This window comes from Anabrus simplex, chromosome 4 (genome assembly GCF_040414725.1).
Source record: "Anabrus simplex isolate iqAnaSimp1 chromosome 4, ASM4041472v1, whole genome shotgun sequence".
Lineage (NCBI taxonomy): Eukaryota > Metazoa > Arthropoda > Insecta > Orthoptera > Tettigoniidae > Anabrus > Anabrus simplex.
The window spans coordinates 219,349,220-219,362,014 of record NC_090268.1 but is presented as its reverse complement, the minus strand read 5'-3'; the positions used below and the strand labels follow the sequence as shown (position 1 = coordinate 219,362,014).

Below are 12,795 nucleotides of genomic sequence, written 5' to 3'. Positions count from 1 at the left end.
GTAAATGAAAGAAGTGTTACTTGTGAAGATCTAATAGCAATGAGTCTATACAACTAGTGAAACTTCGATTAATCTCGTATTAATTGTACAATGATTACGTCATGATTTTACCTGCGCGACAGAGATGAATATAGTTAAGTTACGTATTCCTTTCTTTATAGAAAGAGGGCATTGAACTCCAATTGCTTTTAAAAGATAAGAGGTTATAAAAATGCGTTTATAATAAGGCAATTCTAAAATGTTTTGGCATATAGTTTTAAGAGTAATCGGCGATATGCGTACGGTAATAAGTGTGCCAGTGGTGTGATAATATATATTGGAATGGTATTAAAATATGGTTATTTCTCGGAGTATATTAAGGAATATTTGAAATGCAGATGTTTGTTTATGTGCTGCGGTATGAGAAAGAATTGCTTTTTGCCGAGGAAACGTCGCGTTAGATTTACATGAGGTGAGTTCTGTGTCACATGGAAGAGTAAGTCAAATGAGTGCACATCGCGCAGATGACACATTTTAAGGTAAGATCGACATGTATTATGGTAGAATTGTGAATCGTGACAGTTTTTATCTGACATTGGTAAATGATATTTAGCGAATACGAGAGAATTCTTTAACATACGGTTTAACTAGGCTCATGACTAAGTACACATGTGATATTCTTTGGTGCGGTGACATTTCAATATAATACGTATTAATTTCATTCTGTACTGACCATATGAGTTGAGTAGCTCGTACACATGAGAGATATTGAGTAATATGAGATAGCTAAAGCACATTGAGCCGTTGGTGGAGGAGTGTGTGGATCGGAAACTACCTAAACAGTTAGATAGATGTTTTATTTCTTTTTAATGCAGAGATCATTTGAGTTCAAGTGTTTAAATAACATAATGAATAGGAAAATGGTTAGGTAGGAGCCATATATCGTAGGCTCTAGGGAGGTATTGTCTTGGCCCGTGAGTTGTTATTTATGAGTATTCAAGATGAAGGACCAAATAATCAGAGTTCAGATTTATGAAGGAAAATTTGGAGAGCAGTTTACGATTTCACACTCACGCAAGAGTTCAGTTGGGAGACATATAAGCAAAGACATGATCAGGTTGATATTCGCAATCTGACTTTATCCCATTTAATTTCTATTACGCTTCAATTTAGCAAACTATCTGTTTTTATTACAGTGAATTGACTTAAATGAGGTGAGAATAATTAATATAATTATCGTGACTGTATTCACATCAAATATTTATCCGGAGGCCGTAATTGCTCAGTGATCTGTCGAATATAATTAGGATAAATTAAAGTCACTTCGGAACATGGTTACGAATATAGAAGTAAATAACCGATATGAACTTGAACATTGAATGAGAATGAGTGTAAATAATTTAAAGATCATAATTATTTTACTTTTATTTGAGCCAGCGCTGACTCTTACCCATTATACATAAATGTTATTAAGATTATGCTACCCAGAATTCACATTAACTTTCATTGAACATTATTTATTCCAATAAATTTTCTTATATTATTCTTTTAGGATGTGTCTGTGTTATGAATTCTTTTTGGTAACACCCAGTTTGTAAGTTAGCTAGTAAGCTTAGTAGATATAAGTAACTAATGAATCTGACGGAAGAAAGAGAATCTTTTTGAGGTTTTCGGCCATTGGTCCATACTCGAGCGGTTAGGTTTCCCCATGATACGTGTCTCAGCGGTTCGAGTCTCTTCCGAAACCACGTAAAAAACAAACACATATAAAATCTCAGATTTTATGAGCGATAGACAGAATACCCTGAGAAGAAACCGAGTTACCGGGAGGACATTGCGCTGACCGCACGACAGCGGGTGCAATGTTAATGGAAGGAATCTGACTCTTCGAACAATGAAAGTATCCACGTAGGTCTCAGTCGTGGTAGGAAAAGAATAACGCTTGACAAATGGAGGTCGGAGGAGGAGTGTGGCACAAGTGTAAGCAATGCCAGACTCAGTTACAGGACCCGAAGAACCTCAGTGTCATGAATCCTATTCCTATGAACGGAACAGATTAGTCTGTGAAGCACAAGTGTGAATGGGATTTAGTCGTTAAACATGTCAGTGAACTGTCCGGTGACGTGTTTCCAAGTTTGACTTTTAAGCAAATTCACGGACAATGCCGAAACAATTAAGTAGTATACGTTGTCCTGTAAAATGCTGGATTAGAGGCTACGCAGACGATAAAATAATTTGTCGTCGTTTTTGTGACAAGCAGGTTCCTGTGAGAAAAAAGCAACAGTTCACACAGCACTCTAATACCTTGGCTGAGCGATTTGGTAGCGACAAGACAAGGCAACCCTTACTGAAACAAGAACTACCATCCTCTTAGGGACAAAATGAGTTTACCCGTGATTTGTGTCACACATAGATTGCTATACATACTCCATGGAATAGATTAAGCAGGCCGCATTTCCGTACCTTTGTGAGAAGTATCGCAACCAGACTATTCCTCAAGCGTGTACAGTTCGGAAAGCGTACTTGACAAATGTTACAGTTCGGTGCTGGAAGAAATCCGAACGTAGTTACTTGACCGTCTGATCTGGAGATGCATGTGGTAGATACGCATTGGTCGGGAAGTTGAGCGGAGATGAACTTATCTCTGTAAATGTATCGTAACAAAAACTTTACAGTCTGTCAAACACACTGCAATTGCAATATAAATTATAACACTATAAACATACCTGTAAAAACACACACTATTATACAAAGAATAGTAAAAATACACACTATTATACAAAGAATTTTTACAATTATGTTTATAGTGTTATAATTCATATTGTAATTGCAGTGTGTTTGACAGACTGAAAAGTTTTTGTTACATTTAACTAAGTCGACACTGGAAAGTATGGCTTCATTATTTTAAAAAAAACTTCTCTCTTACAAATCATTCTTCAATCGGTCGCTCTCTCATTGACTCGGTACGCCTGCTCTGGCGGTCGGGTGGGTACAACAGTCAGTTCACTGATTCTGCCAGCTACATGTTGAACGCCGCTGCAGCACTGAACGTATTTTATCCTAATTCGATTCACTCAACGTGCGCAGCTCACGGCCTTATTAGGGTTACAGAAGAAAGAAGGGCACAATTTCCAAATGTGTACAATGAAGAAAGAGTTCCGGACAGTGTCTTACAGGGATTGCCTACTGACGTCCCTCTTCTTCCAGAGCCAATCCTTACGCGCTGGGGAAGTTGTATTAAAGCTGACCTTTTCTGTTGTCATAATTTCAATGGAGTGAAGCGTATGATTGATTGAAGTATTTGATGTGATGTCAGCACTATTCAGGAAGCGAGCTAGAAACACGTGGTTTACGTCTTACTGATTTACTGGAGATTGTGGAGAAGTGAAGCGTGAACTGGAAGGTATCGCAGGAAACCTCGAACTCCGTCTGCAAACAAAATATTGTGACGTCGTCTAACGAAATCCAGGCTACGACATCGTGGTAGCTATAAACAAAATAATGTTGGGCTGGTACTGATACCAAGCGAGTGAAAATGAAAGACTCCCTAGGCCTCGTAAACCTAATTTGGTCGGAGAAGAACAAGAGTTGACGAAGAAAGGTCGGGTAGGATAGGTGAAAGAGAGACCTTTACGCAAGTAAGTGGAAGCAATGCCTGACTCAGTTAGGGGACCAGTGGTCACCAACCCTTACTACAGGTATGGTATGTATTGCACCGCCCCTACGCATAGTGTTTCAGGCATTCTCAGTAATTATGAATAATTCTTGTAATATACTGTAGAAAGGTTATCTTTCTCGTGCATTAGATCATTTACATGTACTGTAAGTTCACTTGCTTCAAAAATCGCTGTTCTTCTTCTTCTCCTCGTTCGACACCAGCCATATAAGGACCACCTCAATGTTAGCTTTATTTTTCCTTCATACTTTCAGTAGCTACTCTTTTCCTCCCCTCATCCAATTTTTATTCGTAGACTCCTGGAAACCCTTCCATGTCTTGAGTTGTTGTCTTTCATATTTTTTACGTACCGGTACCTCTAGTATCCAGGTGCAATTCGTCTCTGGGTTGTTGTTGAAGTGGCTGAATAGACTCCTGTCATTCATTCTTACTAAGTGTTCGTAAAACATCCGTAGTGGCGGATCGTGTATAGTCACGAAATACGAGGCTCGTGGTTTGTGCGATATTAGGAGGTGAATTTCAACAGTTTGGCAGTCGTAAGTGTGATACATTATTGAAACTTGTACAGTTGTTTCCGTCAGAGTGCTCGGGAAGTGTTTAGTGCAACCTGAAGCAAAATACCTACGAAGAAATGATGCCCGCAAAGTTAAACAGATGCCAGTGGGAACCATTGTAAAGCAAGCCGTGCAGGAAGCGCTGAGCAGTAAGGAAACTCTCAACACGCCTGCCAACAACATTTATGACGTCAGTAGGCAATCCCTGTAAGCCCCTGTCCGGAGCTCTTTCTTCGTTGTACACATTTGGAAATTGTGCCCTTCTTTCTTCTGTAACCCTAATAAGGCCGTGAGCTGCGCACGTTGAGTGAATCGAATTAGGATAAAATACGTTTAGTGCTGCAGCGGCGTTCAACATGTAGCTGGCAGAATCAGTGAACTGACTGGTGGTTTGCGTCTTTGATTCTTTGTCAAGTCAGTTTGTCTCTATGATCTCTGCCAGATACTTAGATATGTCCACTCTTCTCATTTTTCCATCACGTGTAGGTGCGCTTTTGCAGTTTGTTATGAATTTCGTGTTCTCGAAGGGGACCTGCTGTCCTGTTTTATCACCTCTCTTTTTCTGTGTGGTGGCTGTTTTTTATGTCACCTGTCAATATCGCAAGATGAAAGCAAGGTTGTCCTATCTGTATCCCACTTTTGATTTTCTGGTCTTCCGGTGTCCCGCGCCATCCACATATTACGTTTTCTAGTACACAGTTCAGTCAACTGTTCTAAGAATTCTATAGAAGCACAATTACTTATTCAATTATATTATATGTATCTATATACAGTACTTACTTTCCCGCAACCGAAGAAAATTACAGGATCATCAAGCTATTCTCCATTTTACTTTGGCGTTTGAAACCACAGTGCCTGATGTTAAATATATCGCGCGGATCACCGGGAGCTGGCAAGTTACTTCAATAGATCTACTCATCTTCAACTCCTGCACGATTATGGATCTTCGTATGTGTTCGATTATGATATGACTTTGTGCCTGACAGTGCTTAAAAACTAGCTCATTTAACCGTTCTCCGCTATTCATAAACATTATAAGACTTTGCCTAACACTGCGTGTGCTATACTGCCGCTCAGAAAATTACGCACTGTTTTCTTTTAAGTGACTTACATTTTACTTCTTCTGAATTTTACAGTGTCTACCCCCGTTCATTTTTATATCGCCTCTTCTACTTATCCGGATTGTACTTGATCTTTTATTTCTTTTTCTTATGCATTGTTTTTCATCTTTTAATCGGCTGATGATGACCTGGACTAGGGTCGAAACCGGTACCATTTCTACTTATTATTAAATAGGAATGTAATTCACTACATTTCTTATTCTTTTGTATTGAATAGGTTGAATCTATTTATCAATTATTTCAATTTTAACTGTAATATTCTTCAATACGAAACAATGAATTTTTTAACTTTCAGTTCAGTAATATCAGGCAAAGTCCATCTGGCTTGATTTCGAAGGGCTCAGAAATTTCCCCCATGAATTCTAATTTTGATTTGGTGTTGTGAGAGTCTGTTTGGTTAATGCCATTGTTTTGTCGTCTACTCCGTATTTATCTTATGTACTAAACAGTGTGCCTCTCTATACTGAGTCATAGGCTTTTTCAAAGTCAACAAACACACCGATGTATTTCTTTGCTCTTAGGCATCTCTCTCTGATGATCAGTTTCAGGTTGTAGATCCGTCCCACTTCTGAACCCCGCTTGGTGCTTGCCCAATTCGCCTTTAATTCTGTTTAGTACAACAGTGGAGAATATTTTGTACACAACTGGCTGTAGTGAGATCCCTCCCCTTTTTGTGTAGAGGATGTATTCGTGCATTTTCCATATCTTCCGGTACAGTAGGACCTATCTCCTCTTCTTCTTCCTCCCAGATTTTGTCTAAAAGTTTTTTTTTACGGATTTCACTTCCCCATCTTCATATTTCAGTGATTCTAATGTGACTGAGTCTGGGTTTTTTTGTTTTTTTAACGATTTGACTAAGGCCTTGACTTCTTCCAGACTTGGATATTGTGTTAGTGGCTGTTTCATCATTGGTTTCTCGTGAGGAAGTTTTTCTTGAGGTTCTTCACAGTTAAGTAGTATATTGAAGTTTTTTTAATGCTATTTTTTCGGGGCGTCACCTATAGAGATCTTTTTTCCCGTACTTGCACCATGTGGTATGAACCTGTGTGTAATTGGTATGGAGGAAGTGTGGAGTGTTGAATGTGAAGAAAGGAACGTTAAGGACGACACAAATACCCAGTCTCCAGGCCAGGGATATTAATCATTTACAATCAAAAACCACTGACCCAGCTAGGAATCGAGCCCAGGGCCGCCGGGTGACAGACGGACGCGTTGCCCCCTACACCGCGAGGCCGGACAGTTTGTTGAAGTACTCTGCTAAGATTTGGCAGTTCTCTTTATTGTCGAGTGCACATTTTTCTTGAAGTAGAGGCTGGGTGGTTGGTTTTTACGCATTTCAGTCCTGAATTGTCATGCGTTGTTTCTTTTGACCCCTTCCTCATTGTTGTCTCTTACACTACTTATACTACTACTATTAATAATGTGTTGAAATGACCACATGTTTTAGATCCCCACGACGTCAAGTTCAGTGGACTACGTGCTGTCAGCCGATCGCCATTTCCTGCTCGCCGTGCACAACAGGACCAAGGTACATTGACACTAGTCTAAAAGCCATGTGATGCACAGGAGTAACACCAGTCTAATAGCCATCTCTGTACCCACAGGTGTTTGGACAGCCAGCGTTGGCCCAGTACGAGATCATTGACGTCCACAGGCAGTAAGTAGCTCCTTTACGAGGCAACATACAGGTCGATAAGTACATTGTAGCTGGTCAATTATCTGAGTAGAGGGCACCCTGTCTATCACGTTTATTCAAGGAAGAATTGCCGAGCGAGTGGCAGCGCGGTTTTGGTCACTTTGCAGTAGCTTGCATTCGGGAGACAGTGGGTTCGAACTCCGCTGTGGGCAGCCCTGAATATGGTTTTTGGTGGTTTTCTATTTTCACACCAAGCATGCACTCTCACCTTGTTCATTAATGAAACCTGTTTCTGCCTTAAAGTACCTATACATACTCTTCCATTTTTCACTAAAATTTGTATGACCACCAATTATGCTTGCCATCATGTTATCCTTAGCTGACTTATTTGCTAGATTCAATTTCCTAGTAAGTTCCTTCAATTTCTCCTTACTTCCATAGCCATTTCTAACTCTATTTCTTTCCAACCTGCACCTCCTTCGTAGTCTCTTTACTTCTGTTATAATACAGTGGATCTTTACCATTCCTTACCACCTTTAAAGGTACAAACCTATTTTCACATTCCTCAACAATTGCTTTAAACCCACCCCAGAGTCTGTTTACATTTTTATTTACCATTTTCCAGCAGTCGTAGTTACTTTTTAAAAACTCCCTCATGCCTGTTTTATCAGCCATATGGTACTGCCTAATAGTCCTAATTTTAATACCTTCATTTCTTTCACATTTATTTTTAACTACGACAAAAACAGCTTCGTGATCACTAATACCATCTAATACTTCGGTTTCTCTATAGAGCTCATCTGGTTTTACCAGTAGCACATCCAAAATATTCTTCCCTCTAGTTGGTTCCATCACTTTCTGAATCCCATATTAACTTATTTGCCATTTGTTGTTCATTCTTCCTGTCGTTCGCATTACCTTCCCAATTGACATTTTGGAAATTGAGATCATCTGCTACTATCACATTCCTTTCCATATCATTTCCTTTCCATTGTTGGATGCGCTAGTGAGCGGTTGACTGTTCCAAGAGCTCTGTGTTATCTCAGTGATAAAGTAGTTAATAATTGTAGAAATTTACCAAATTGTGTGTGTGTGTGTGTGTGTGTGTGTGTGTGTGTGTGTGTGTGTGTGTGTGTGTGTGATACATTTAGCTCCACAAATAATTGTGTTTAGTGTTTATTTGTAGTAATCTGCGATTAGTGGCATTTATTTACGGTTTTCACACTGAGTAGTTCCGTAGGCGTTCGCTAAATTACAATAGTACAATTAATAGTATTATTAAAATATCAATAGGTTTGTTGATAAAATACGGTACTTACAAAGACGGGATATTAAAAAGAGTCGTAACTTCGGCAGCGGTTATATCTATTAGTGCAGGCATTTGGCAGGGTATTTCAAATAGCAGTTCAACGATCCCACCTATCACGAAGGTAATAACTTCCTTTAATAACGCGATACTGTTGTAAATTTTGTTTAAAGATAGGATTTCAACAGAATAGACAGTATGGGAACCTGTCCTAAAATGACATACTTCGATAAAACGACATACCGGTCGTTTCTCGCAAATGACGCATGGGGCAGCACTCATCTCTACCTTGAATTATTCACGGATTGGTAAGACTGGAGCAGAGTTAATAGCATTGCTGCTGTTGCCACGGTTTTTGTGTAGTAGTGGAAATCTCTCAACATCACGTCATTGAATTATAAAGTAAGTGTAATTCTATTAGGTACCAAATATGTTTATTTCAAATAGCGTAACAAATTTTTTACATATAGGGTAACTAAAAGCATTCATTCTGATTATTTTGTGGTATTTACATAACCCCTCACACAAGGCGTTTGTGAGCATTTCTGTGATGTGTTTGAGGTTAACAATGTTGGTAAAATGACATACTGTGTGCTAAGGTAAACCCGAGCAAAGTTTAATTTCATTTTCCTCCTTCACACTATTAAGACCATTGGTAATTGGACGAATGGGACTAACATCACGATTGCTGTTGTTGTTGTTGTTGTTGGTGGTGGTGGTTGTTGTTGGTTAACCTTTTGAGGGTTGGGAAATTTGTGGTCGTCAACCCGTTATTATTATTATTATTATTATTATTATTATTATTATTATTATTATTATTATTATTATTATTATTTGCAGAGATAATGGTTGGGAGTTACAAGAGAAGTAGTACTCGACAATCATGGGATAAAACAAATATGGAGCAAGCCATGAATGCCGTTAAAAAAAGGAAATGGGCTGGTATCTTGCATCCAAGACCTTTAATATCCCACAAGCTACGCTGAGGAGGAGAGTTCTAGGGAAAAACAAGAACCTAACTGGTGCTGATAAGGGACTGGGCCGCTATCAAACTACTTTTCCTTTGTTCCTGGAGGTTGATCTTATGCAGCACATTCAAGATCTTGAATCTAGTCTTTTTGGTTTAACACTGGATGACGTTCGAAGGCTAGCTTATCAATTAGCTGAAAGTAATGGATTAGATCATTGTTTTAGCAAAGAAGAAAATATGGCAGGTTAGTATATTTCTGATAAACTGTAAGCTATTTGTTAAAAGGCTGTAGGATAGTGGCACTAATTTCATTTATCACAACTGTGTTTATCTTTTCTAGGCTGGGAATGGTTACGTGGTTTTCGGAAGAGGCACCCTGAGCTTTCATTGAGGCGACCAGAAGCAACTTCAGCAGGAAGAGCCCGAGCATTCAATAAGCCACAAGTCTCTCTGTTTTTTGATAAATTAAAACTTGTTCTTACTCAGAATGGTATCCATCCAACAAGGATTTACAATGCAGACAAATCGGCTCTCTCCACAGTTCAAAGGCCCCAGAAGATTCTAGCTTCTAAAGGCAGCAAGTTGGTTCTATGACCAGTTCTGAAAGGGGTCAGCATGCGACCGTAGTATGCTGTATGAGCTCTGCTGGTATTTTCATTCCGCCTGCAATAATATTTGCTAGAAAGAAGTTCAAAAATGAACTTTTTGATGGAGCACCTACAGGAACATTGGCTCTTATAAACGAAACGGACTGGATGACAGGAGAACTGTTCCTTCAGTGGTTGAAACACTTCCAACAACATATCAATTCATCAAAAGACCAGAAGGTGCTTCTCCTACTTGATGGCCATGCTAGTCATAAGCATGTTGATGTGCTAACATACGCTAAGGGCAATGGTATCATCATGCTCTCGTTCCCTCCTCACTGCACCCATCGACTTCAGCCTCTGGATGTGGCATTCTTTGGACCATTGAAGACATATTATAATCAAGAAGTATCCAAATGGCTCAAAGCCCACCCAGGAAGAGTTGTTACCCAATACCAAATGGCTAGTTTGTTTTCATTAGCCTACGGGAAAGCAGCTTCAATTCACAATGCTACCAGTGGGTTTGCCAAAACAGGCATTTGGCCTTTAGATCGTGATGTGTTTCCAGATCATGTCTTCTGCGCAGCAGCAGTTACGGAAAGGTCTCTGCAATGCGAGCAACACCAGGAAGCAAACCAGGAAGACCAAAACAAGTCAAACGGTGAAACATTGAAAGAGGCTGCAACAGCATCCTTCCCACCTCCTCAAGATTCTGTAATCCCCTCCAGTTCCTCATGCGCAACACCGTCATCCTCTAGGTCTTATCCAATTGAGAGTAGGCCTACATCTCCTGATTGTTCACCATCCTCATATATCAGACCAGTTCAGATATCTCCAATGCCTTCTGCATCACAAACTGGTTGTGTCTCAAGAAAACGCAAACAGGAAGGGTCTCAAATACTGACTAGCAGTCCATACCTCAATGAAATAAAAAATAAGGCTGCAGAGAAGAAGAAGGTAGTATCAAGACGCGCTGCTCAACAGGCAAAAAAGAAGCTTTATTTAGGTACTGACAGCGATGAAGACGTGGATATTGATGCTGATGATGACAATGATGTACCATGTCCCTATTGTAATGACTTATTTAGTAACTCTAAACCAAGGGAGACATGGTCAAAGTGTACTAAGTGTGCAATGTGGGCACACAATGAGTGTGCTGGACTCTCAAGAACATCAAAAGCATTTATTTGTGAGTTGTGTGAGTAAAAAGTCTTTTTACTTGAGATATAGCAAGTATGTCATTTTACCCAAGTACCTGAGATATAATGACATAGTAACATGTTTTTGAAAATATTCAAATTACAAGAGACAGAAACATTGTATTAATACTTATGTTATGCCACAATGGTGCTCCTTTCTAGGGTTATTAATGTTCAAGAAATAAATGAGTTATCTCGAGAATTATGTCCACAGCAGTGTTTTTATTTTATGGTATGTCATTTTAGGACAGGTTCCCCTATTTCACTGGCGAAATAGCTAACAGTCGTAATTGTTATTGATTATTGTCGCTCTTCTTATCCAAATATTGCATTGTTGGCAACAATCTGTGAACAAAGGGTGTAGTGTATCAAGAAAATATAAATAAAAATCAGCTGATTCTTGTATTCCGATCATTTGTAGTTCTGAGTTTGCAGTTAAAGTATCCGTAATTTATATTTCACACCCTCGACATTTCAGTATTTATGAGCGGTTAGCTAATAATCAAGTTCCTACATTCCAATAATTGCAATTCAAGTCCCTGGCGTAGTTTAGACAGAGATACTTTTGAGATATTATTGTAAACAACCTCATATTTTTCAACATTTAAGGACACTTTTATTCTCCGTCCCGCGGAGTAGGGAAAATAATAGTAATCCATCATCTGTAAAGATCACATAACCGCATTTCAGTTGAGAATTGTAGTGTAGATGCAGTATATTAGATATTCGTGTGTATTTTTGTGCAAACGGCATGTTTCATTTCTATTACAGCATAGTAGGACAAGTAGTACTAATATTAATCTGTATACGTGTTTAACTTTGTTGGTAGGCTAATCTTTGAGTACTACCGGTACCGGTACTTCTTGCGAATATCTAAATTTAGGCCTAATAGGAATTTTCATTTCTATTTGTGCTTAGTAAGAAGCTAGGATACGTTTGAACGTAGTTTTAACATTATTGTAGTGTATTATAGTAACTTATTAGAAATTAGAGAGCCTATTCTATAATTTTGAGTAGTTTTGCGAATTTTGAACTTTAATGGTAATTTTCTCTTCTGTTTTTTTCTTGGTAACAACCTGTTGTGATTAGAATACGTCTGAACGTAATTTAAAATTATTGTAGTATCTGTACTAAGTCTGAACGTAGTTTAAAATTATTGTAGTGTATTATAGCATCTTATTAGAAAGTAGTGTGTTTATTCTATTACTGTGAAATATTTGTATAGTATAGTGTCGTTTCTGTGGTATCTGTAGTAACACTCTTACTAAAATTCTGTTGTTGTAATTAGGGTAGACTTAACTGCAGTTAATAATTGTGTAGGCTAATTCTTGTGTATTATTCTTTGTTTCCAGTAATTAACAGCAATTTTCATCGTGTTAGTGCGTTGTAGGAAATAAAAATAGTACATGAATATTGAATTTTCACGACCGCATTGTAATCGAAACCGACTTTCAACCTATTAGGTCGTGTTACGTACATTTAGTACGTGTTGAAGAGATGTTAAGTACAGAACAAAAATGGCCAACCGGACACCAGTGGGATCCCACTAAATGTACGTAACACGACCTAATAGGTTGAAAGTCGGTTTCGATTACAATGCGGTCGTGAAAATTCAATATTCAATGACTTGGCCCTCAACGGGCGACTTAAACGCACTCTACAGAGTGATGGCAGTAGTGCCAGACCTGTAGCTTAGATCCTTTCCAACAGAACAAAGATGGCCTAGGCCACCATAGCTCAATTGGTAGAGCAACCAACGCGAAATCG

The 12,795-nt window shown here is 38.8% G+C and overlaps 1 protein-coding gene across 2 annotated transcripts in view; it reads left to right on the top strand.

Moving 5' to 3' along the window:
• Positions 1 to 12,795, top strand: part of LOC136871785 (venom dipeptidyl peptidase 4) — a 174,961-nt gene that overhangs the window by 67,919 nt on the left and 94,247 nt on the right. For both annotated transcript variants that reach the window (XM_067145369.2, XM_067145370.2), the window contains 2 exons: positions 6,778 to 6,858; positions 6,935 to 6,987. In XM_067145369.2, the coding sequence (XP_067001470.2) occupies positions 6,778 to 6,858; positions 6,935 to 6,987 (134 nt within the window). The remainder of the gene's footprint in view (positions 1 to 6,777; positions 6,859 to 6,934; positions 6,988 to 12,795) is intronic.